General features: G+C 41.0%; 1 protein-coding gene across 2 annotated transcripts in view; it reads right to left on the reverse strand.

Annotated features, from left to right (window-relative positions):
- Positions 1-6005: 6005 nt before the first annotated feature.
- The window catches only part of TBC1D23 (TBC1 domain family member 23), a 63713-nt gene continuing 43647 nt past the window's right edge, over positions 6006-26071 (reverse strand). Inside the window, exons 12-19 of one of the 2 annotated variants that reach the window (XM_006258336.4) lie at positions 24545-24587; positions 23652-23761; positions 18959-19101; positions 17630-17674; positions 13959-14047; positions 10425-10560; positions 9657-9851; positions 6006-7768 (exon numbers count right to left, since the gene is read on the reverse strand). In XM_006258336.4, coding sequence (XP_006258398.3) covers positions 7687-7768; positions 9657-9851; positions 10425-10560; positions 13959-14047; positions 17630-17674; positions 18959-19101; positions 23652-23761; positions 24545-24587 — 843 coding nt within the window. In that variant the 3' untranslated portion in view covers positions 6006-7686. The remainder of the gene's footprint in view (positions 7769-9656; positions 9852-10424; positions 10561-13958; positions 14048-17629; positions 17675-18958; positions 19102-23651; positions 23762-24544; positions 24588-26071) is intronic. The other variant, XM_006258337.4, reaches the window with a different exon arrangement.

The following is a 26071-nucleotide window of genomic DNA, read 5'->3' on the forward strand; positions in this document are numbered from 1 at the left end:
TGGAGGGCGGGGCAGGGCGGGAGACACGTGCTGGGGCCGGGCGGGGAGGTGCCAGGCACGCATGGTGGCCTGCACTTTGAGCCTGAGGCGGTGGCAGCGCCCCTCGCCCGTGCACTGTGCAGGGCTCGCGGCCAGGCCTGGACGCAGCCAGGCTGCGCACGCAGTCGCAGCCTGCAGGGCAGCCGCAACCCTCGCCCCCCGGCCAAGCCCCTGAGTCTCCCCGGACAAGCTGAACAGGGGATTTCACGTAGGAAGCCCGAGGCACTGGGACGGGCTGTGGCCTCAGCCGCATGCAGCAGCAGGAGCAGCGGCACAAGGACCCTACTGTTATTCCATTAAGAATGAGTGAAATTAATTTACACAATGAGGTGTCACTAACATTCGGCAAAGCAATACAGGGATACGTTGAGTCAAAGCAGATCTAAGCGACAGGGGGCAGGCGTGGCTTCCCAGGGACGTTATTCATAAACATCACCACAACCCAACTTTTAATAGGCAGGCAAGGTTCTCTGAGTAGATGTGATATCTTTTACTAAACCAACTGAGTAGTTGGAAAAAAGTTCTTAGCAAGCTTTCAGGCACAATCACCCTCCTTCAGGCATGGAGAGGTCTCTGCTGGTCGGAGACCCCACGGAAAGAGATGCTAGTGTGGCAGGATGTCAGTGAACGTGCAAATAGGAAGAATCAGAAAGACAAAAGGTGAGGCAGAAGGGGGAGAGGGAGAGGGAAGAGAGCAGGGAGGTAGCAGAGTGATAGAGTACAAGGTAGAAACGAGGCTGTCAGGCAGGTACCTGGTGAATCCGATGTCAGGATGCCATAAATCCACTGTCTATATTGATTCCATGAGTTTTTATATCCAGTAAATGTATGAAGTGCAGGTCATAGTCTGCTCTATGGCAGGTGTTTTGTAAGTTCCTTTTGAGGATTGAGAGATATCAGAGAGGGAGTGATTGTGCTGTGAGAAATATGGCCCCACAGGTAGTTGGGTATTCTGGTCTTTGATAGATTTTCAGTGTGCATTCATTTTGGTGCGCAGTTGTTGTTTGGTTTCACCAACATTTTCCCTCAGGGCATTTGGTGCACTGGATGAGCTATATAACATTTCTGGAGGTGCAGGTATAGGATCCAGAAATAATGACGATTCTGTTGTGGGGTATAGTTATAGTGGGGGTGGTGGAGATGTTTGCAGGTTTTACATTTCTTGTCCTGGCATTGACAAATGGATCCAGATCATGCCAGGACAAGAAAGACAAAACCTGCCACACTTTTAGCTTCTCTCTTTCCTTGGGGTCTTAGAACAGCAGAGACTCCCCACGCATGAAGAAGGGTGACTGCACCCAAAAGCTTGCTAAGAACTTTTTTCCAACTACTCAGTTTGTCTAATAAAATACGTCACATCTACTCAGATAACCTTCCCTGCCTATGTCCTTAGATCAACATGGCTACAACCAAAAACCCAGCATCTTTTAACAGGGCACTTTCAACTTCAGACTCCTGTTTTCAAAGGATCCCATGCTCCACAGGTTCCCACACAGATGAGTTTGATCAACCCTAAAGCCAAGTGCTATGCTTTTAGCCAGGTCCCTCCTGTTCCTGCATCGTTCTCAGCTTTTAAAGCATGTCTTTCATAGGAAGAATAATCTTTTAGGCTAAAAAAATAAATTGCCAAGGGAAAACAGATGTTTGTCATCCATTTTTCTCTATAGAAAACACTGTTAGATGTTAAAATAAAATAAAAAACAAACACTACAAAGATGTGGTCTTTGCCTGAGGCCAAAACTGCATCCCCCACTATCCAGGAACTCCTGACCTACACACACACAGACGACGCATACTTTTTTATTTTTCATTTTAGGTTACTTCAAAAATTTATTTTGTCTTCTAGGTTTCTAGATCATTTAAGGCGATTTTTTTTACTTAACTCTGCTGTTCATCACTTGTATGATAAAAAAAAAAGTACAACATGCTTTAACCCACATAGCCAGAAGTACAAAAAAATCTTGCTTAGGTCATATCAATGGAGAAAGGTGTTCAATTCTTTATGTAGCAATATACATCTAGCTGACAGAACCATTCCATCATTCAGCATATTTGTCAATTTGGTCTGAAAAGATGTTGCAGTTCAGACAGCATGGGTAGGAATACATAGCATGGTACAGACACCTACTTAGGAGGACTGCTGTAAGAAACCCGGAAGTGCAAGGTCCACTTATATAATAGTGCACAGGTCCACTTATAAGATAATAATGCCTGAAGGGGAAAAAAAGGGCTTGAAAACAGAACTTGAACACACAAGGAATGAAAGCCTGGACTTCAAACATTATTCTTCCCCTCAACAACACAAGTCAATACAGAGTAGGTGTCAAAAGTTACAGATTTTAAAAGAATACTTCTATATTAAAATAGGAAAGATACAAGTATTTCAATACTTTTGAAGAAACATTTGAAACTATTATTCATATAAAATGTAATACTGTTGAGCAGAGTTGGAAAGATGTATAAAATTATAAAAAATTAGGGTTGGAAGGGACCTCAGGAGGTCATCTAGTCCAACCCCCTGTTCAAACAGGACTGTCCCCAACTAGATCATCCTAGGCAAAGATCTGTTTAGCCAGGTCTTGAAAGTCTCCAGGGATGGATCTTCCACCACCTCTCTGGGTAACCTGTTCCAGTGTTTTACTACTCTCCTAGTGAGACCATTCTTCCTAATATCCAACTTAAACTTCCCTTGCTGCAACTTCAGATAGATGCTCCTTGCTCTGTCATCTGCCACCACTGAGAACAGTCTAGTTCCATCCTCTTTGGAACCTCACTTCAGGTAGTTGAAGGCTGTTAAATCCCCTCTCAGTCTTCTCTTCTCTAGACTAAACAAGCCCAATTCCCTCAAACTCTCCTCGTAAGTCATGTGCCCCAGCGCCCAAACCATTTTTGTCACCCTCCACTGGACTCTCTCCCAATTTGTCCACATCCTTTCGGGGTTGGGTGGGATGGAGATGTCAAACCTGAACACAGTACTCCAGATGTGGCTTCACCAGTGTTGAATAGAGAGGAATAATCACTTCCCTTGGCCTGCAGGCAACACACCTATCAATGCAGCCCAGTATGCTGTTAGCTTTCTTGGCAACAAGGGCACACCGCTGACTCATATTCAGCTTATTGTTCACTGTAACCCCCAGGTCCTTTTCTGCAGAGCTGCTGCCCAGCCAGGCAGCCCCCAGCCTGTACCGGTGCATGGGATTGTTCCCTCCTAAGTGCAGGACTTTGCACTTGTCCTTGTTGAACCTCATGAGATTCCTTTTGGCCCAATCCTCCAATTTGTCTAGGTTCCTTTGAATCCTAGCCCTACTCTCCAGCGTATGTACTACTCTACCCAGCTTGGTGTCATCTGCAAACTTGCTAAGGGTGCACTCCATGCCATCTTTCAGGTCATTGATGGAGACATTGAACTGGCCCCAGGATTGACCCCTGGGGCACTTCACTTGGTACCAGCTGCCAACTAGTCATTTAGCCATCGATTACTACTCTCTGAGCCCAATGCTCCATCAAGTTTTCTATCCAGCTTACAGTCCATTCATCCAGCTCATACTTCCTAGCTTGCCTGTGAGAATATTGTGAGAGACTATATCAAAAGCCTTACTAAAATCAAGGTTCATCACATCCACTAGTCTCCCTGCATCCACAGAGCCAGTCACCTCATCATAGAAGGCAATCAGGTTGGCCTGACTTGCCCTTGGTGAATCCATACTGACTGTTCCTAATCACCTTCTTCTCCTCCTCCAAGTGCTTAGAAATGGATTCCTTGAGGATCTGCTCCATGATTTTTCCAGGGACTGAGGTGAGGCTGACTGATCTGTAGTTTCCTGGATGCTCCTTTTTCCCCTTTCTTCAATATGGGCACTATGCTTGCCCTTTTCCTATCATCTGGGACCTCTCCTGATTGCCATGAGTTTTCAAAGATGATAGCCAATAGCTCCACAATTCCATCAGCCAACTAACTCCCTCAGCACCCTCAGGTGGATCGCATCTGACCCCAGGGATTTGTATATTTCCAGCTTTTCTAAGCAGCCCCTAACCTGTTCTTTCACCACTGAGGGCTGATCACCTCCTCCCTAAACTCTGCTGCCCAGTACAGTAGTCTGGGAGCTGACCTTGCCTGTGAAGACCGAGGCAAAAAAGGCAATGAGCACTTCAGCCTTTTCTGCACCCTCTGTCACAAGGTTGCCTCTCCCATTCAGTAAAGGATCCACACTTTCGCTGATCCTGCATTTGCTACCACCATACTTGTAGAAACCTTTCTTGTTATCCTTCACATCCCTTGCTAGCTGCAACTCGAATTGCGCTTTGGCCTTCCTGACTTGTACCCACAATAGAAGCCTAACTGAAAGACCAGTAATGAATCTCTTATTAAATCTAAAGACTACAAAATAAGAGTCTGTTTCTACTTTGCTTATGTGTGGAGATAATGCAGTATTAGGAATAATTTGTGCATATAATTTAATTTTATGGATGTTAGGCCCATTGGGTTAGTCATGAAGACTTAAAACACATGCATAAAAATCTGTGGGATTGAAGACAACATACAATTATTAGTGTTCTTGGTGCTTCCATGGGAATAGAAGGTCTTGAGTGTTAATTTTTGTCTTGGAGGCTGGCTTAAAGAAAAATATCCCTGCAAGGATAATCAAATGTGTGAAAGAAATAATTAAGAAAGCATAAAAACCAGTTGTTGATCCAGAATTTATAAAAAAAATAAAATAGAAATAAAAATGGAGATCCTCCAAACAAGAAAAAATTATTAAAGGAGTAAAGTTCTGAGATTTTTTGCAATGACTTCAGCATGATTACCAAAAGAGAATGAAATAAAACAGAAAATGAAAGAAGTTTCAATTTATCTCCAGGAACACTTGCGATTAGACATGTAACAATTGTATCAATACTAGAAAATACTACCTGTTACCATGCAACAGTTACATCTGCATGATACTGTAGATATCCAAGCACAGGCAACCCCCACTTACCGCTGTTTCACTTGGCGCTATTTTACTATAGCGCGTATTTAAAATTCATACCTGATTTCACTTAGCATTGACCCTGTTTCGTTATAGCGCTCAGCAAAGCAGCAGTGGCGGCAAGAAGCGGTGAGTGGCAGTGAGTGGGCATAAGTGCGGGGCCTGCACCAGTGCCATGGGGCCAGAACCAGCAGGGGCCCAGGGCGAGGCAGCAGGAGTGGGGGGCCTGGGCTGGCACACGGTGCCAGAGCGACTGGCAGGCAGGGAGGTGGGGAGAAGCGGAGGCAGCAAGAAGCAGTGAGTGGGCAGGCAGGTGCAAGTGTGAGGCCCCCGCCAGTGCTCAGGGCCAGCGGGGGCCCAGGGTGGGGCAGCAGGAGCATGGGGTGTGGGCTGGCACATGGGGCCAGAGTGGCTGACAGGCAGGCGGGGGGCAGCAGCAGCGATGGTGAGAAGCTGCAGCAAGAAGCAGCGGTAACCAGTTATCTCCATTTACGCTCATTCCTATGGGAAAATGGGTTTCACTTAGTATGATTCTGGCTTAACGCTCGTTTTTTCCAAAACCAATAAAGAGTGTTAAGCGGGGGTTGCCTGTCAAATGGCTTCAACTTTAACCCTAATTCATTCAGGACAAAAAAAAGGAACATCAATTTGGCTAACTTGTATGGTTACAGGAAAGAGTAGAATAGCTACTGTACACTCTGGAGCAGCAGGTCCCAAAATATGTTTGTCTCCTACCTTTACTGGTGAGTGAACTGTATGTTTATGAGTACATTGCTGATATAATGGAACACATTATATTCTTATATTTTGACTGAAATATAAAATGTTATTTCAAAGTGAAGTGAACATAAGAACATTTTAAAATACTGACAGCAGTTCCCCATGAAGTTTGGCTTAAGTCTCTCACTTTATGCATCAAGTTCACCCCTAATAAAAATTACATTTAAAAAAGTGAAATTAGGCCCACAGAAATCACACAGCATAAAATTAAGTATCTCTGGTCAGAACAATTTATGTTCAAATTGTACTGCTTTATTTACAACTGTGGTTTATAAACAGTAACACAAACATCTTTACATTAACATTATGAAAAATCTCATTGCTGAAGTAGGCACAGAGTCAGGAGGCTCTTCAGGAGATTTTTGGAAGGGGATAGGAGGAGGAAAATGTAAGACAACAGCTGCAGGGCAGAACTATAAATACAGGATCATGGGCCCAAGTGCAGTTTCATGCAAATATGTTCAGTAGTTCAAGTTCTATTGGTGTTTATTCAGATATTAAAAAGGAGTTAGTTCCAGAATTAAGGTGCCTTAGCTCGATTCCTACTAAAAATAACGTAGAATAGCTATTTATTATAAAGGTCAGTTTTACTTGATCTCTTTTACGATACATGAGTTTTTACATTTTATGACCAGCAAATACTCAGCAGATTCCACACAGCACAGCTAATCCCCTTAATAATTATTCTACAGATTTTGGTAGTTTTCCCATGACCAGTTATACTATGGCCATAACGGGATCATTCCAGAACCAAAGTTATTTTAAGTATGAAAGCTGAAGATTTCGTGTAGAATAATTGTTGGTTTCTCAGACATTAAAGTATTTGGATGTGGTTGAAAGGAAAAAACAGAACAAATGACTTGAAAACACTGAATGAAGACAACATTCAATTAATACAATTATCAGATATATACATTGCTTGGATCTCTTTATTTGTGTGCATTAGTCTTGCTTCAAGCACACCTACAAGTTAGTGCAAAATCCATCTATGCTGAACTGAAGGTTCTTAAAAAAACCCAGAGAACAGATATCTTACTCTTCTGGGAGACAGACAGCTTATTTTCAACTCTTATGCTATCACATAACACATGAATTCCAATAGCAAGGTGCCCACCTACTTTTACTACAAACAGGAATAGTGCTTTTCTCCTGGAAACTGTTAGTTTGCATAACTTCAAAGCCATAACCCTGTCATAAGATTAATATTGTCCACACTTCAGGTTAGTATTTTGCATCTCATCATTTACCCATTCAAATTATTTTACCTGATAGTTCAGAGGATATTTAAAAAGTTTCACAGAATGGTTTTCATTTTGCAGTCAGTTGGGAGTCCAAGATTCTTTTAATTGGGTTCCAGTCATTTTAAGAGGAGGAAGTAGAGTTACTGAGCTTTTCTTTCTTCCATTTAAAAACCTGAGTATTGTTATGAGTCCTTGATACTACCCAGCAGGAAAACCCAAATTTACAGATGTTAAGTCATAAGTCATTTCTGACTTCTAATTTTCAAGGTCACTTAAAATATTTCCATTTTCTACTATTTTTGTACCTAAAAGAGCTACATTTTCTTGATAGCGGTTCTACAAAACTGAGCTGCATTCTGCGTCCTGGAACGTACAAGTCAGCTACATTAAAGTGGCTTAAAAAAACCCAAACAAAATGACCTTTATAATAAACAACTTCTGCAAAACCCCCTGAAAATGTTAAACAAAAATAAAGAATTAAAAAACCTGCTCAGAAATTGATAATAATTTACCCTATCTTAAGCCTGCTACTCAAACACTCCTGGCAGCAAACAGAACCATTCTCTTCAGTTAGTATTCAGGTAGGAAGCAGTCATTTTGTGTCCAGATGGTTGCTTCTTCTTTCTAAACCATTATCTTCTAAGTCTTTTATTTCATTAGCTCTCCAAAGCATCCAGAACTTTCATGATCTGTTGTTTAATGGCTTTGGTAGCATCACCTGCATTTGGAATTAAATATCTAAACAAAAAAAGTTGGAGGATGAGGGAAGGAGGAGAGAGAGCCATCGTTAATACATCTATAAAGATTCCTATGCCAGTCAAAAAAAATCATGTCTATATTTTTCTCCAACTTAAATCATGGTTAGATTTGGGGAAAACAAACAAAAAAAACCTCTTGTTAAATATAAACCCATTGTGGAAACAGTAAATTTCATTCATAATCTCAGTAAAACTTCAGATCTCAGAGATTTCAAATGAAAAACGTAAAATATTTAAAACATTTTGTCTTTTTGTTTCAAAGAACTCAAAAAGATCACAACAAAAAACTGCTCTCTTTTTGGTAGGTAGTCAACAAACCCCCCAAAAAACTAAGTTGGCATTTGCTAAGGGGTGCGATCTAGCAAGATCAAGAACCACTGCATTAGCGAGAAAGTTTTCTTCATGTTAATCTATTGTTGATGAAAATTATTGGGTTAAGTGCCCCTGGAGATCAGTCAACCCATTTACTGACAGAAAAGAAGGTATAGTCATTGGTAGGAGGTCTATTTAACTCACAGCAAGACAAAGCAATTTTCACAGCTTGGTCATGGCACAAAGAACCAATTTCATGGGTATTTCTCGGCAGTCTCATCCCTTGCCACTGACAGAGAGGCATATACCATATACTTTAATTGTAAATTCCACAGGAAGTAAATTATATATACACTTTATCATATTATTATACACCTGAATATTACATTTAAATCTAAATTTAAACATAAAATTTATATTCAATATGAATTGTAACTTATATCATCATAATTATATGTAGCATTTACAAAAGGTGAAGGTTTAGGAATACTAATTAATGCTAATCTTAATAGAAACATTTTCACTTCACTGACTGGCACTTTCACTTAGTCTACCTCACTGGCAGAGAGTAATTCTTAATCATGTGATCTATGGCTAGTGATGGTCATGTTTTTATATTGCAGTAAGCACTGGGACATTCTAAAACAGCGTATTATATTAATAATATACTTTCGGGTTTTTTTAAGGCTGATTTCATGGGAAATTGAGGCCAACGCAATATTTCCTGGAGATTGCGGACAACAGTTTTTCACAGTTTCTGCAAAAATGCAAATTAATTAGACCCCCTAGTCACTGGAGTTCCAAGTTTTCTCTAGAACTTACTTCACCAATATATGCAATCCCTAATCTGAAGAAGTTTCCATTCCCACCCTTCTATTCTCGCTCTCTGTATGGATCCAACTTTAAATAGCATCTAGTTTGGACTAGATGATCATATGAGGTCCCTTCCTGCCCTAAGATTTCATGCATCTGGATGTTCCAGATATCAAACTGAGGGTTTTGTAGCATAATAAAGCTGATTTCAAGCCTCTTATACTGGGCTTATCAAATCCACTCTTTACACTAAAATGGTTGCAAGAATCACCTAAGACAAGAGGTTAGCAACCTATGAGCTGCAAACCACTGGATCCAGCCTGCAGATGTGGGGCTTCAGTGACATTCAACATTAGGGTCTTTATGCCACAGCAGGGAGAAGCAATGGCAGCAGATGGGCCCTTGCACCTACCAAACTCTGACCTGAATTGGGCTATTCTTGCAGTCTTAAAAAGCTGACAACTGATGATTGAAGAGATAAAAAACTCTTGGTTAAACATTTTCAGATATGTTTATAGGAGCACAGGGGTAGAGAAGAAATATGTTTTTTTCTACGTGATCTTTCAGACTGATGTACTAAGCACTATACAATAAGTGCACTTTTCTATAAAAATGCTAAGTGTTTCCAACAAAGTGTACTGAAGACTGATTTCCCTGAATATTAAAACGAAGTTAATGACACTGTACATATCACAGGAGAGGGCATTTGTTCTGTGAGCAGTACGTATGTGAAACGTTCTTACCTTTCAACTGCCAAAATTTCTATGCCCGAAGTACTGCTGTTTCCATATTTAAAGGTGATTAGTTCGGGGTGTTTCTTCTTGGATGTGATTTTAACTACAGAATTTAGTGCCTGACGAGACTGTATATAAGCCAATCCTTTTCGCGATGGAATCTCCCGCAAACAATACATGTGTGTTGCAGTAACTAAGAGATGACTTAAGGAAGAGAAAAAGCTTATCAAACGAACTGAACTTGTATGTGGTCAAGCCTGTAGGAAGTATAATAGTAAAGATAATCCACACTATGTGCTAGCCAACACGCACAGCTTTCAAATATCAATATAATAGATCTACAGTCATTCTTTGGCCAGGGAAGGGAAGATGCAATACAAATCATGCTCCAGTTCCTCCTCATAACCAGTTAATGAGGGTCAATTGAATTGTGCCTCATTTCAGAATAGCAATACATCAACATACCCTTGTGGGGAATTCAAAAAGGAAAGAGCAGAATCATGCGACTACCTGGAGACCCCTGGTACTGAATATAAGCCTAGCCTTAGTGACAGTATTTATCTGAACATCTTTGCAAAAAACAGCTAATGTCATTCTGTGTACTACACTTTTGCGTAGCGTAAAAGAAAAATGTGAGAGAACAAGTAATACAGTTATTAGAATTTTCTGGGAGAAAAGTTATTTACTGGCTCAAACCCCTACAGTTCACTAAACATGAGGGAGTAATTTAAATAGTACCACCCACCTTTTCAGGCCCTAACAACAGTACTTTGATACCTGGGAAACATGTGTCCATTTTCTTTCACCTCATTACATGGGAAATTATATTTTACATCTGGCTTGTTTATCCATGTCTGGATGTTAACCACCTCTTTTCGATCATCATCTGACATTGAGGAGCTATCAATTTCATCTATTTGAAACAGAAAAAAAAAAATCACTTTTATTCAGAACATCCATCAACTCTTTAAATTTTACAATACTATTGTTGGTTAAAAAAAAAAAAAGCTTTATATATCTGTACGGAACATGGAGGACATCTAAACAAATCAGAAGTTTAAGGAACCCAGTTATCTAAAAGCAGTAAATCCTAGAGACATGTCTGGCATCCAGTACTTCAGTTCTCACCTCCATTCTTTCAACTGCTCTCTCTCAAAGGTATTTTTAGATGTTCTACTTAAAATGTTTACTGCAAAGCAAGATCAAGTTGCACATCCATCTCTTAGACAGGTAACTGCCATATTTACTTGAATCCAAGAAGAGGTTCCTCCCATTCACCATGGGGGAAGAGCTCCTCATCTTGGATTCAAGTACAAGGGGAGCAGGACAGCAGCTGCAGCTCTGACTCTGGGCTTGGGGTTGGAATCTGAGCGGCAGACACTGCCTCCCCTACTCCCCACCACCTCTACTCCACACTACCACCCCCACTTCTGCCTCTCCCCTCCCACTGTCATTCACTTTCCTAACCCAAGGCTGGGGCTGGCACTGCTGCCATCGCAATTTTTTTTTTCCCCCCCTTAAAGGAAAATTTTTCACGCCCCAAGTCAAATCAGCCAAAATGATTCCAAATCCACAAGTCATTAAAAAACCGTATGTGGCCCTGCTACTGGCAAACATCCTCCACCCTGCTTGGGGCTTCAGATGCTTCCAAATCCTTTGGTGGGCATCCTATGTGCAGGCCCAAGCCTAGAGGTTTAGGGTTTGGATGCCCCCTAATTTTGTTTGCCCTCAGCCAGATGGCTGCAGAAGCAAGCTAGGGAGGAGTCTCCCATTTCCATAAAGTTGGCATATTGTTGAGATCTTCCCACTGGAAGCAAAAGTGAGAGGCTAACTATGCATTACGTTGGTCAAGGTACTACCCCCTGCCACACACGTTTTCCCCAGTCACTAGGAAAACCAGCTTGGTAGTCATGGTATTTCCCTGCCACCATTGTAACTACTGCAGCATGACTGGGCAGGGACTGGAGTCAACATGTGCTCTGTGCCCTGGGCCAGAGCCAGAGCTGTGACAAAAGACTAACTGGTGGTGGGGAAACAAAAGCAGGAGGAGGGGCAAGACAATGTGCCACATGTAGCAGGACACATGATTTTGGGATGAGGGATCAGATCCCAGTTGCACTATTACTATTTATCAGTGCACAGGAAGCCTGGGTTCATGATCCCAGGCTCCCCCTGCACTGGTAAGTTGTAAGCCAGGTGCCAACAGCCTGCTGTGAACGGATACAGTCCCAGGGCTGGGACTGACAATCAGCTGATGTTCTCAGCCCCAGGATGCCATCTCAAGGCACAATGAGCTGGATCACCAGTTCCAGACCTAAGCCCTGGCACCCCACCAGGACCAATCTCATAGTCCATGCACCAGGATGTCAGAGAAATCTCATGTGCAACCCAGCTGCATACATGGTTAAGGTCCCAGTGCAGTGGGGATCCAAGAGAGATTCCTCAATCCAGGTGTTTTCATGGCTGGGAATGTCTCAAAAGACTTGTTCCACAGTTCCCTAGGAGCTATGGGGCAAAGCAGACAACCTGCCAGGTTGTGTGGAGCCCTCTGACTTGGCAGCCCATCCCAGCTAACGAGTTCCCCTCAACTCAGCACCCTGAAAACAGCAAGGGGCAGCCCCATGCAGGGCTCTACTACACAGCTATCAGCCTGCTGACACAGGAGCCGTCAATTAAGCCTTACCATACAGTCTGCATCATGGGGAATCAAAGCCAGCCACAAAAATGATATACATACTTTGTGAAACATTTTTATGGCTGGTTTCCCATTTTGTCATGGCACTAACTGCCTGAAGACATGGCCTTAAATAGGTTACTATATAAGACGCACTTAATCTGATCACGACTTAAGTGTAATAACATCTGCCAGAGGCCCTGATCCCATACAAAGATGAGAGTTTTCAAACTAGTTTTGGGTACATGTAGCCACAGCTGCACAGGACCACTGAAGTAATTCAGCTGATTACAATGGCTTTTATTTCAAAAAGTATCACTTCTCTGATCAGCTGAACAGTACTGCTGTCATGCTCCAACTGAGTGAAGAAGTGGCTTCTTTTGAGATAAAGAGCCAAAGCAAACAGCTGAATAGCTTGCCCTTAAACCACTCAGATGTGAATGATCCCGGTTCTACTGTCATTCAAAGCTAGTTTGGGTCATCTCAGCACTAATGGAGAGTGGGACAGCTCGTGTCCATCAAGAGATTTATAGGACTACAGCACTCAAGTGTGCAAATTATTGCTACAGCATCTGTAAATATCCACAAAAAAAAACAAACCCCCAAAACCCCCCACAGCTCTGTTGCTAGTGACATGTGAAGTACTATAGCACTTTCTTAGTTCACTTTCATTGCCAGTATGTGCTCTTGGTATATTCTCCCATAACAATATCTGTCTGGTATTATAAAGTATAAACAAACTGGATGTGTAGATTCAACAATACTGTTGTAGCCCTCATGCCAAGGGACAGCATCATATTATTTTATTCAGCAGTTTCTGGAATGCACTCCTCCCTAAGTTAAATTTTAGAAAATAAACTGTTAGTGTTAGTAGCTAAGGACCATATATTTTATACTCACTTTATATAAAGTGACCAAGTAAATTCTAGAAAGTTAACACATACAAGGCAAAAGCTTAAAACAGCAGGCAGTCCATACCATCAGCAACACTATAGTAGAACTTGGAGAAAAGTACACATATCCCATAAATCATTTTCCCCATTTCATTTAATTTTTACTTAAGGAAAAAAAGCATATAACTAAGTATCCACTGTAGTGCCATTTTTATCCAGGAAAATATATCCATTGTGGTCACGTGGTTGTCATCTCAGTAAGTCCAGACCCAAAAATCCATTTGGGAATTCAGGTGGTTTATTAATTGGCAGTCCTAAAAACTCAATTTAGGATTTGATAATTGCGCTGAATTTTCTTTTTTGCTTACCATCACCAGTAACAAAGGTACAGCAGATAAAGTGTGTAACCAAGGTAAAAGATAAACAGGATTACACACGCATAAGGCTTGCAAGACGTTTCTCACTCATGACAACAAGTAAAAATAGAATTTAGGTTGACTATCATATCCCAAAGTTAATTTATAATGCCAGCAGCTAGGAAAAAAAAAACCTCTTTGAGGAAGGGACTGTCTGCTATTTAACATATGTATAGTTTTCAGCAAAATGGAGGGCTATTCTCAGTTCCTTGCCTATACTATAATTAGTAAGTCACAGCAGCATTTTGGAACATAAAGAGACAATATCCCACAAAACAGAAAAGGAGGACAATGTAATGCCAGGTAAGAAGAGAATTTCATACCATACCAGTATCATATTCTTCTTCATCTCCAATGCTGAATACTGGTTTTACACCACGGTAGGGTTTCCCCAGTCGGTCACTGCTGCTGACATGTCTGTTGGTATGGGGAAAAGTGCAGGGGCATAGGGGACAGGGAAAATAGAAAAAAGAGAAAAGTAACCTTAAGATTGCTGGCCCATTTCCTATAGCAGTGTGAAACAGCAAAATGCAAACACGTATGTGCAACCAGAAAGGAATCCAAAGCTTCATAAAGTCTAGTGCAAGAAAGCTAAGACTGGCTCAGCAAGCCATCAAAGTTAATAAAGCCAGTGATGCGGTTATTTGCCAGGCTGAATGCTTAAGGAATGTATTGAAAAGCAGTTATTCCTGCATCTTAAATACAACTCCTAACCACTTTTTCAATTTATAAAAATATGCTAACAACCTGGAACACTAAAGAGGCAGTTTGAAAAATACCCTTCAGAATAGCCTTAGTTCTCTGCTGAATTATGCTAGATTGTCCTGCACATCTTGGGAAGGATGTCAAATTGAGGTGGAAGAATACCAGTAAGTACATGCGATAGCTCACTCTAATGACCAAAGGACCACTCAGAATTTTTTTTTCTCTCCAAAAAATGCACTGAAAATCATCTCATGCCTCTTAAACTGATACTAAGAATCAATAACTTAATACATGCAGTTTTACTTCCTGTATGTTAATTTCTCAGTACGAGCCTGATCTTGTACACTTTAGTCTGCAGACTTTTGCCCAAGTACCAACTGCAAAATTACTTAATCTGCTCTGATAGATCATGCTAACAAACACATCCAAATATATGTTAAAAGTCTCCCAACATGAGAACTGAAGTATTTGGTATTGTTAATTCTTGCCAATTTTGAATACTGGGATATTTTATTCCTTAGAACTCTAGCTCATAAAATCCTGCAACTAGATTAAAATCTCTGCTTTTGAATGAAAAATGCTTCTAGCCTTCCTGGCTGCAGAGTGCAACTTGAAGACATGACAGTACAATTGTGAACACTCAAAAAAGGAAGATAATTAAGGACCACAAATCCTACATGACTTTTGAACATTTGGAATTCGATACATTTTGTCCTTACAAACAAAAATAATCTGTTAAATATTTTTAATATTCTGTTCCTGTTTTGAGCCAATATATTGATGTACACTGGCATGACTGATATTTATCTATCCTGGAACATACATTTAAGAGTAGAGTTACTATATCATCTAAGGCTAGTTAACAGAATACTAAAGACGACAACATAGAAGAATTAATTGTTAATTCAGAAACACCCCCCGCCCCAGATATACGTTTAACAAAAAACCAATACAAAATAAGCATCAATGACACTGACAATCCAAGCATTTCTGTGTTATTATTTATTTACACTTTGATGAATATGAACAGGGTTAATTTTTGCTTTTAGTAAACAAGAAAAAACCCACTATAAATAACAGCTTTGGTTAGAAGAGATGTTCAGTAAGAGCATATATTTACTGTGTTACTTGAAATTCATAGACAGGGATTAAAATGGGTCATATTTGCATTTAAAGAGCAAGGTTAGGCAAGGCAAAAAGGACTACTGTAAAAAAATTTGCAATGTAGTAAACTAAAAATGGGAATTTTGGTTAGAGCTAAGTGAAGCTGTTTTAATCCAATTCCTTTCAAATGCTAATCAGCAAAAAAATTATCAGGCTTTTTGTTGGTAGGAATACTGTGGGCACAACTGATGGAACAAGTTCTCTTATCGCTTTTTAAAATGAGGAATTTTTAGAAAAACCTAGTCTGAGAATCCAGGACAAATGCAGCCTGACGAAGGGTTTTTGAACCCGAAAGCTTGCTTAATAACTATTCTCCAACCATTTGGGTTGGTCTAATAAAAGATATCAAATTCACCCAAGGAACCTTGTCTGCGTATATGCAGTTAGTATTTTAGTACAACTTTCCAATGTGAGAAAACAGATCATTTGAATTGGGGTGGAGGAGGAGGGGGAGAAAAGTTGCAATAAAGGGTAAGTGTAAGCTTCATGAAGCAACATTTCTTGGTTAGAAATTGAGGTAGGATGGACTTTACATCACAGAAAACTAAATACAAAAAAGCCGTCAAACAGAAATTCTACTTGGATTGTTACTGCTTCCTAAGAAGTGATGAAAAACAGCTTTATGAATCCAGAAATAACCAAGTGTCAGTTTCATTAGAAACTTCACTTGGAGAGGCTGTGAAGCAGGGGTCAGCAATGTTTTGGGGCAGAGTGCCAAAAACACCCACAACCTCAACTTGTAAGATGCTGGTGTGCCAGGGCTGGGACTATGAGGGGCCCAATCCTTGTTGTGGCAGCAAAGCCCCAGGCCCTTCCCCAACATCTGCCTTGAGGTGCTCATGCCAAGCAAAATGCCTTCGCATGCCACACCGGCACCTGTGCCAGGGGTTGCCTACCCCTGCTGTGAAGTCTCTATCCCTGGAAACTTAATAGCAGGTTAGACAAAAGTTTGAATTAAGTGGTTTATACAGGCATGATCCTGCCTGGAACAGAGGTTGAGCTAGACGAGATCCTTTCCAGCCTTACTTTTCAGATTTTTTGATTGTGTGTCAGAGAAACAAGGTGACCTTTACATTTAGCAATGCTTTTGATGACCAACATCAACTCCCTTCTATAATACTGATGATGAGTAGGCCCACAAGTGTCAGCTAGATATGAATACCCTATTAGAGTGGAAGAATAGCTACTAGAGGGAGAAGGAGATCAAAATCCTTAACAGATTTTTCCTTCCACTTTTAATCATGATTTTTTCTATCATCTCCATCCATACTTTTCAAGCAACCCAGACCCATGTGTAAGACAACAACCTCAAAATACAGACCACCAAGATATTATTCATGACTGAAAAAAATGATTTTTTTTATGATTCTATGAAATACTGTGGGAGTCCTTCCTTTAATGCAATACACTTTCTATAGCTTCCAGTTCTTTATTTCTCATCTAAAAAAAATAAGGGGACAACAGATTTATGAGCAATACAGTTAATTCCAGGAATGAAAGGAGGAGCACCCAAAAAGTATGCCTACTTCCTTGGCTGTTTTCACTGCAATCACCTCTCTTTTTGACCAGCACATTCCTTCAAAATGTATATTTCACTCTTAATGGGTTAAGACTATAGCAGATTTTAGATTTACTGACAAAAATGTCAATGACCTTCAATAGTCTAAGATCACCAGAAGTTCTGAAGCTGCTTTTTGGACAGCTTGTAACAGGGTTCCTTTGAAGCTGAAGTTTCTTCTGCCAATACGCAAAACTTGAGTCTGTTAGAGAAGAGCTTCTAGTATATTCTCTCTCTACAAATGACTAATAAAATGCAGAATAACACTGACAGGTTAAAAAAAGAAATAAAATAGATCCCATAAAAAGCAACAGAGGAAGACAGAGGAAAACTACCATACAGAAACCAAGAGAATTAGAAAGCTCTGCAAATATAGCCCTTTTCTTCCCTTAACCTCCAGAATAGCACTTGAAAGGGTTAACAACTTGACACAAAGCAACACAGCTTTATAAGAATCAATATATGGAATTTCAGCAATTTTGCCAGTGTAACCAATGCTTACATACATTGTGAAGTCATGCTAAAAAGGACAAAAGGTGGTTTTAGTCAGATTCCTTTACTCAATGGCTTACCGCTCCAGGCTTGCTCTGTCTGGCCAGGGAAGATTGAAAGATATTCTATAGCAAATTGGGGTAGAGGACAAAAACAAAATAATTACAAAATAAACCCCCCAAAAAACCCTTAGGTAAAACATGCAAGTACCCCATATCAGCAGTTTTCTTCTTGCTATCTTTATCGAGGGAAGAGGCTTTATAAATAAAATCCAACAACATTTCACAAGAGGCAGCCAGGAAGCACTGGAAAGCTTACAGAATCTTTTAAGAGAAGTTCACTATATGTATGGTTTGCACAGAAGCCTTATTTGAACTCCTGATGCAACCAAAACTAAAGAACATTTTAATTACAAGACACTTTCCCCCTAAGTGTTGACTCTGTTATTCCAATAGACACACTAAGCAACACTACCCTGTAAACAGTAGTTTTAACTGAATTAAAATTAAGCTGCCAAGAATCTGAGAATCATTGCTCAGCAATGGCAGCTACCCTGAATTTTACTAACAAGTGTTTTCTGACATACTCAAGTGTATTTTTTCATAATCTTTCAACGATTAGAGTTTCAATCTTAAGAAGAATTACAAAATAGGCCACTTATGTAGCTAAAGTATGACAGTAACTTAATTTGTTTATCGAAAATAAATATTTAGAATTCAGTTGAGCAACTTTAGAAGTGCTTTAAAATACAGGAATTGATGCAAAACTCCTGTTGTGAAGATACCTTATTTAACAAAAAAAATGAACTAGGATAGAGTTTAACCTATCTCTAACGAGGTGTTTTAGGACTACCCTTAGAATTGAAGAGTTCAGGGCTCTCAGTTATCTATCCAAGTCCACAAATTCAAGATAATCGCTTTCCAATTTTTCTTTATTTCAATTACTCCCATCCATCCAAATGCATATAAAACATACAAACTGGATGAAATGTAAACTGGGGTTGGAATTGTCAAGAGCTACCAGCACTGGCCTAATTCTTGTCATATGGACATCAGGGTCTTCAAAATTTATGAGTTAGTAAAACCCAATCCTAAATGCCACTAATAAAATTTATAAGATGCAGTTTAAAACTGCTATATTATCATCCAGAAGAACAGACTAGACACATAGGCTTTGGAACGCTGAGCCAGCATAATAGGTACATTCTAAAGTTGATGATCTATCAAAAGTACTTGGGAAGGAAATTCCAAGAGGGATGGAAAAAACCCTGAAGCTGATAAGTTTTAAGGTAGCTTCCCCTCCTGTATCCAGTTATTTAGTCTAGTCTTTGTGTTTAAAGAACATACATCTACCTGAAATGAAAAGTCATTCATCATTGATAAATCACAAATCGCATATGAACAACTCACCTATCCACAGGAGTTGATGTATTTTCAATAAAACTAATAACTTTCTCTTTCACATTCACAGATTTAGTCTTCAAAGCAACAGTCATTTTATTTACCAAGGACTTCACGCCTTTCCCATCACTTAAGCCATTAGGAGAATCACCCTGTAAAAGTAACTGCCCTGAGAATTAATTATAAAACAACATTTGAACTGTTTACCAGTAATTTCTTAGGAATGAAAACAAGCTACAAGAAAATGAGTCTCATTAATTGCCAGGACTTACAGATAAGTGCTTATTAGTATTTAGTTATAAAAATTAAGCATAACGTATAAGTGAAACATTTATCTAAAAATACAGAAAGACAAGAAAAAGTCCCAACCGTTCCATCTTAAATACATGTCAAAATTCCATATTTTTAGAATATTACAAGTAAAGAAAGAATTCAAAGATGTCACAAACACATCCTCCACAGGACCATAAATAGTACCCTAGGACATTTATACACAAACACTTTCATTCCTGGATGTGCTGGAGATCCAACACACTGGAGCAAGCTCAATTAATCGAGTCTGCTTCGCTTGCAAGCTGCTGTACATGGCACTGCGTTTCTTGCACTTGTATAAATGGCGAAAACCACGTCAGTGCAGAGAAAACAGCACTGGTGCACTTTTGAAATAACACACCTTCTATGCATTTTAGTTCAAAAGAGGACTGCCACCATTTTCTGCACACTGATATGCATTTCGCCGAATATGCAACTGCAAGCGACGCAGCACTGGGTGCTTTCATGTGTAAAAATGCCCATAGTGAGTCAGATCAATATTTCACTTAGCCCAGTATCCTATCTCTGACAGTGGCAGAAGCGTTTGCTATAGAGGGAGAACACTGAACGGGATACCTCTAGAGTGATTTAGCCCATAGGCAACACCCTCCCTGGCATCCACCATTATTGGTTTAGAGATGCCAAAAGGAAACATCTCCAACATGGCCATTAATAAATCCATCATCCATGAATTTATCTAGTCCCTTTCTGAACTTGGCTGTGCTATCTGCTTCTTCTACCTCCTGTGGCTATGAATTTCCCAAGTTACGTTCACACTGCATAAAAAAGTACTTTATTTTGTTAGTTTAAAACCTATCACCTACTAATTTCAGTGGATACCGCTAGTTCTAGTATTCTGGGACTCGGCAAACAATAGTTCCCTGTTCACTTGGTCCACACCCTTCATGGTTTTACAGACCTTGATATCCTACCTCAGCCTTCTCCTTTCCAAACTGAAGAGTCCTAGCCTTTATAGTCTCTCCTGGTATGGTAACTGTTTCAGGCCCCTGATCATTTTGGTTGACTCTCTCTGTACCTTTTCTAATTCTACTACAGGTTTCCCTCACTTTATGTAGTACATGCATTCCTGGAAAATGGCACATAACTGAAATTTGCATAAAGGGAACCCACTTTACAAAGAAACAAATAGGGAAACATTCCAAGACCTCGACTGTACTGACCCCCAGACCCATTTCTACCACTTTTACAAGGTAATTTTGGAACTCAGCAAAAGCAGACAGATGGAGATAAGCTAGTGGGACGCTTAGAAGCCATAATTTCATAGTTTTCATAGACATTAGGGTTGGAAGGGACCTCGGAAAATCATAGAGTTCAGCCCCTTGCCCAAAGGGCAGGAACTCAGCTGGGGTCATAGGATCCTTCATTGAAGGTGTTCAATGAAGGTGCTTGAACCACCTCCGGTGGCAGGCTGTTCCAGACCTTGCGGGCTTGGACAGTAAAGAAATTCTTCCTTATGTCCAGCCCGAAACGGTCTTGTAGTAGTTTATGACCATTTGACCTAGTCGTCATCCCTTGGGGCGCTCTGGTGAACAAACGTTCCCCCAGATACTGGTGGTCACCCCTGATAAACTTATAGGTGGCCATCAGATCACCCCTGAGCCTGTGCTTTTCCAGGCTAAAGAGCCCCAGGGCTCTCAGCCTGTCATCGTAGGGTCTGCTTCCCTGACCTCTGATCATGCGCGTGGCTCTTCTCTGGACTCTCTCAAGCTTCTCCACATCCTTTTTGAATTGTGGAGCCCAAAACTGGACGCAGTACTCCAGCTGCAGCCTCACTAAGGCCGAGTACAGGGGGAGAATGACGTCCTGGGATTTGCTTGAGAAGCATCTATGGATGCAAGCCAGCGTTTTGGTCGCTTTACTAGCCGCCGCATCGCATTGCAGGCTCATGTTCATCTTGTGGTCAATGATGACCCCCAAGTCTCTTTCTTCCATATTGCTAGCCAACGTAGCACTGCCGAGCCTATAAGGATGCTGCGGGTTTTTTTTCCCCAAGGTGGAGAACCTTGCATTTATTGGCGTTGAACACCATCAGATTCTCGTCCGCCCACTTGCTGAGCCTGTCCAGGTCAGCCTGGATCACCCGCCTGTCTTCTGGTGTGGATGCTTTGCCCCAAAGTTTGGTGTCATTGGCGAACTTGGCCAGTCCACTTCTGACTCCAGTGTCCACATCGTTAATGAAGATGTTGAACAGTATGGGTCCAAGGACAGAATCTTGGGGGACCCCACTGGTCACAGGACACCACGATGAGTGACTTCCATCAATTACTACCCTCTGGGTCCGACCCCGGAGCCAATTTTCTAGCCAGTGGATTGTGGAGGACCCAAGGCGACAATTGGCCAGTTTCTCCAAGAGGCGATCATGGAACACCAGATCGAAGGCTTTTTTGAAGTCAAGATAAATGACATCAATCTCTTCTCCCTTGTCCAGGTGATAGGTCACCTGGTCGTAGAAGGAAATGAGATTGGTCAAGCAAGACCTACCCGCAACAAACCCATGCTGGCTATCCCTTAAGATGTTGACGTCGGCCAGTCCATTAAGGATGGCCTCTTTAATAAACTTTTCTAAGATCTTCCCCGGGACAGAAGTCAGGCTGATGGGCATATAGTTAGCCGGATCCACTTTCCTCCCTTTCTTGAAGATAGGCACCACGTTGGCCTTCTTCCAGTCTTCGGGCACTACACCAGAGCGCCAAGAGTTTTCAAAGATCTGTGCTAGAAGCTGGGCTATGATGCTCACCAGCTCCTTGAGTACCCTGGGGTGAAGATTGTCAGGGCCAACTGACTTGAAGGTATCCAGCTTCTCAAGATGTTCCTTCAGAAAGTCAGCATTAATGGAGGGCAGGGGATCACCCTCACCCGGACTTCCCTGCCCTGTAGCGGGCATGGGCGTCCCATGGGGCTGATGAAAGACTGACGCAAAGTACCTATTTAATAGGTTGGCTTTTTCCTGGGCGTCAGTTAATGAGGATGGCAACTACAGAAACACGTCGCAAACAATGAGCGAGGAGCACAGATCCACACAGGAGACTATATTTTGGTGTGCATTTTGGCACAGATCCACACAGGAGACTATATTTTGGCGAGCATCACTCGTGCAATGCACCGCACAAAGCAGCTGACTTGGAGTTTCCACCACACTGATCACATGAGTCAATTGACCTTGCATATAACAAATTTTTGGTCTTATGCAATGACCCTTTTTATACCAAATTCACACAACAGAACCTGCATAAAGCGAAGGAAACTTATACACCCTTCTGGAGATGTGGGAACCAGAACTGCACACAATATTCATGATGTGCGTGCACCACTGATTTGTATAATGGCATGATTATAGTTCTCCATTTTGTTTTCAATTCTCTTCTTAAATTATGCCCAATATTTTATTGGTTTTCTTGGTTGCCACTGAACACTGAGCTGATGTTTTTTAAGAGCTACTTACAATGACTCCAAAATCTCTTCCCTGAATCATAACAGCTAGTTCAGAACCCCGCGTGGATCTTCACATGCATGTAGAAAGAGGGCTGATGATCCTCATATTCAAGCCATGTTGCTATTGGCTTTCTTGGCCCCCTTAAAACCTGCACAGCCTCACCTCTCTGAAGTAAATGGTTTTAGATATAGGGGTGTAGGTTGTAGTCGTGTTGATTTAAGGACATAGGCAGACAAGGTTCTTTGGGTGAATCCCATATCTTTTATTAGACCAACTTAAATGGAAAACAATTTTTAAGCAAGCTTTTGGGTTTTTGAATAAAAGATATCAGATTCACCCAAAGAACCTTGTCTGCCTATGTCCTTCAATATTAAACAGACCTAATTCAAGATTATGACAATTTTGACCAATGACTGACTTGCTACGCAGCCAGTCATGTTTTACTGAACCTTTTGGGGAAATTTAGTGACATTTTGACAGGAGCAGTCAGGGCTTCCTATTAACTAAGGTGATAACCTTAAATATTTTACACCCCAAAGTGAAAACATAGAATAGAACAGTTTATTCCAGATAATTTACTGAACAGATACCAGTGGGAAAAGCTTTCTAATAATTTTTTTTCTCAAGACAAAAACAGACTTCAGGCTGTCTTCTGATACAGATGATTATGATGCAAAGCACTACATTATTCAAGATAGAAGGCAGCTAGATTTAGTCCATTTGAGACCCTTCATATCTACCATCTATTCAATAGCAAAAACTGCTTCACAATGACTATCAGGTGTGCACAGGTACATGCTAGTATATGAATTTTGGAGCAGATCCAACTACAGGGCTGGGGCCTAATAATAGCATCCACATTGCATACATCAACTTAGAAAAGGTCTCTATAAAGAATACACAAAAATACTGCCTCAATGTGCAACTTACACTTACGTCAACAGAGGAGTTTATGCTACTTCTTGAGCCCGAGGTACTAGCAATCCAGTGGCCATATCCATTTTCTGGTCCTTCTACATTAATATCTGCTAAATGCTGCTGGAGTGCTATTGAAAAGGACATTTAAGAAAGATGAAAGCCACAGCTAAATGAATGGGGTGATCATGTCATACTTCAAAGACAAATGTCAATTTTTGCTCCAGAAGGTTTAGAAAAAGAAAAAAAAATATGTTTAAATGACATTGCAATGGTTTTTGCTTTTTTCCTTTCAATATTACAGAGCACTAATACAAACTTATTGTAAGGATGTTGAGAGAGACAACATTTAATTTCAGAGAAAATAGCAGCAACAGGAAATAAGCAATTGCTCCATCTTTGACCCTATGGACACAGCAAAACAATCCCTAATTTAATAATCTGAGATCCCTATCTTAAAACTTACAGGAGTAGATTCCCAAACTCATGCAGAGCCTTACTGATTTCCACTCTGGTCTAACAACACTTTGTAAAGTACAGAATTAGGAACTTAACTTTTAAAGCAACCCATTAGTGATGAATTACATGACAATTATTAGGAATCAGTGCAACTGCTTTAGCATATATAGAATCAACACTACAGAGGAGGAAGAATGAGATATCAGCTATGCATTGTTAATTTTCCCTATTCAGAAATCAAGATAAGCAATGAAAATGGTAAAGCTGATAAATAAATATGGAAATATGTGTGTGTTCAATAACACAAAAAAACTTTGCTTCATTCTTTGGTGAAAATGGCAATAAGCCATGATCACCAAAAATCCCAGAGTAGTTTTGATAATTCAGTTTGACAAATGTCCAGCTTTGTTAGGTAAAAAGTAAATATAAAAGACATTAGTAAATGAAAATCTTACCCATAAATCCTCCTTTGGCAATGCTTACATATTCTTTGTTTTTCTGCAATAAGAAAAAAAAATAGTTCATTGCACTTATGAAGCTCATGGATTTGTCAAATGAATGATAGGAACTGGTGCTCAAGCTTCAGGCTGTAGCACACTTAGCAGAAGAACAGTTCCTTTATTAGAATCATAGAAAAGGAAGGTTGGAAGGGTCCTCAGGAGGTCATCTAGTCCAACCCCCTGCTCAAAGCAGGACCATCCCCAACTAGATCAGTCCAGCCAAACCTGTCTGGCTGGGTTTTGAAACCCACCAAGGATGGAGCTTCCACCACCTCTCTGGGTAACCTATTCCAGAGGTTTACTACCCTCCTAGTGAGAAAGTTCTTCCTAATATCTAACCTAAACTCAACTTGCTGCAACTTGAGACCATTGCTCCTTGTTCTGTCATCTGCTACCACTGAGAACCGTCTAACTCCATCCTCTTTCTAACCCCACTTCAAGGCCAAAAAGCCCAAAAGAACATCAGATTGGACACCTCGCAGTGGACGAAACCCTAACCTTGACCGCTACATTGACTGCTTCAGGGAAAGAATGAACAACGAAATAATCAGCAGCACACGCCACCACAACAACCTCTCTCTACCAGAGAAAAAGGCCATAAAATCTCTAAGATCTAACCACCAAATAGTAATAAAACCAGCAGATAAAGGAGGAGCCATAGTCATCCTAAACCGTGAGGATTACATAAAGGAAGCCAAGAGACAGCTCTCTGACACCACATACTACAAAGAACTACAAGAAGATCCTACTCCCCTTTTCACCAAAAACTCAACAATACCATCAAATCATTTCCATCAAGATCACAAGAAAAACAACAGACCTTGATCCCCCCACTAACTAACCTGGGGACTTTTTACATGCTCCCTAAAATCCACAAACAAGGGAAGCGTGGCAGACCTATCATATCCAACCATGGGACCCTAACTGAGGAAATTTCATAGATTTCATAGACATTAGGGTTGGAAGGGACCTCGGAAGATCATCGAGTCCAGCCCCCTGCCCAAAGGGCAGGAAGTCAGCTGGGTTCATAGGATCCCAGCAAGATGAGCATCCAGTTTGCTCTTGAAGGTGTTCAATGTAGGCGCTTGAACCACCTCTGGTGGCAGGCTGTTCCAGACCTTGGGGGCTCGGACAGTAAAGAAATTCTTCCTTATGTCCAGCCCGAAACGGTCTTGTAGTAGTTTATGACCATTCGACCTAGTCGTCATCCCTTGGGGCGCTCTGGTGAACAAACGTTCCCCCAGATACTGGTGGTCACCCCGATAAACTTATAGGTGGCCATCAGATCACCCCTGAGCCTGCGCTTTTCTAGGCTAAAGAGCCCCAGGGCTCTCAGCCTGTCATCATAGGGTCTGCTTCCCTGACCCCTGATCATGCGCGTGGCTCTTCTCTGGACTCTCTCAAGCTTCTCCACATCCTTTTTGAATTGTGGAGCCCAAAACTGGACGCAGTACTCCAGCTGCGGCCTCACTAAGGCCGAGT

Source organism: Alligator mississippiensis, chromosome 1 (genome assembly GCF_030867095.1).
Source record: "Alligator mississippiensis isolate rAllMis1 chromosome 1, rAllMis1, whole genome shotgun sequence".
In the NCBI taxonomy this organism is placed as follows: Eukaryota; Metazoa; Chordata; order Crocodylia; family Alligatoridae; genus Alligator; species Alligator mississippiensis.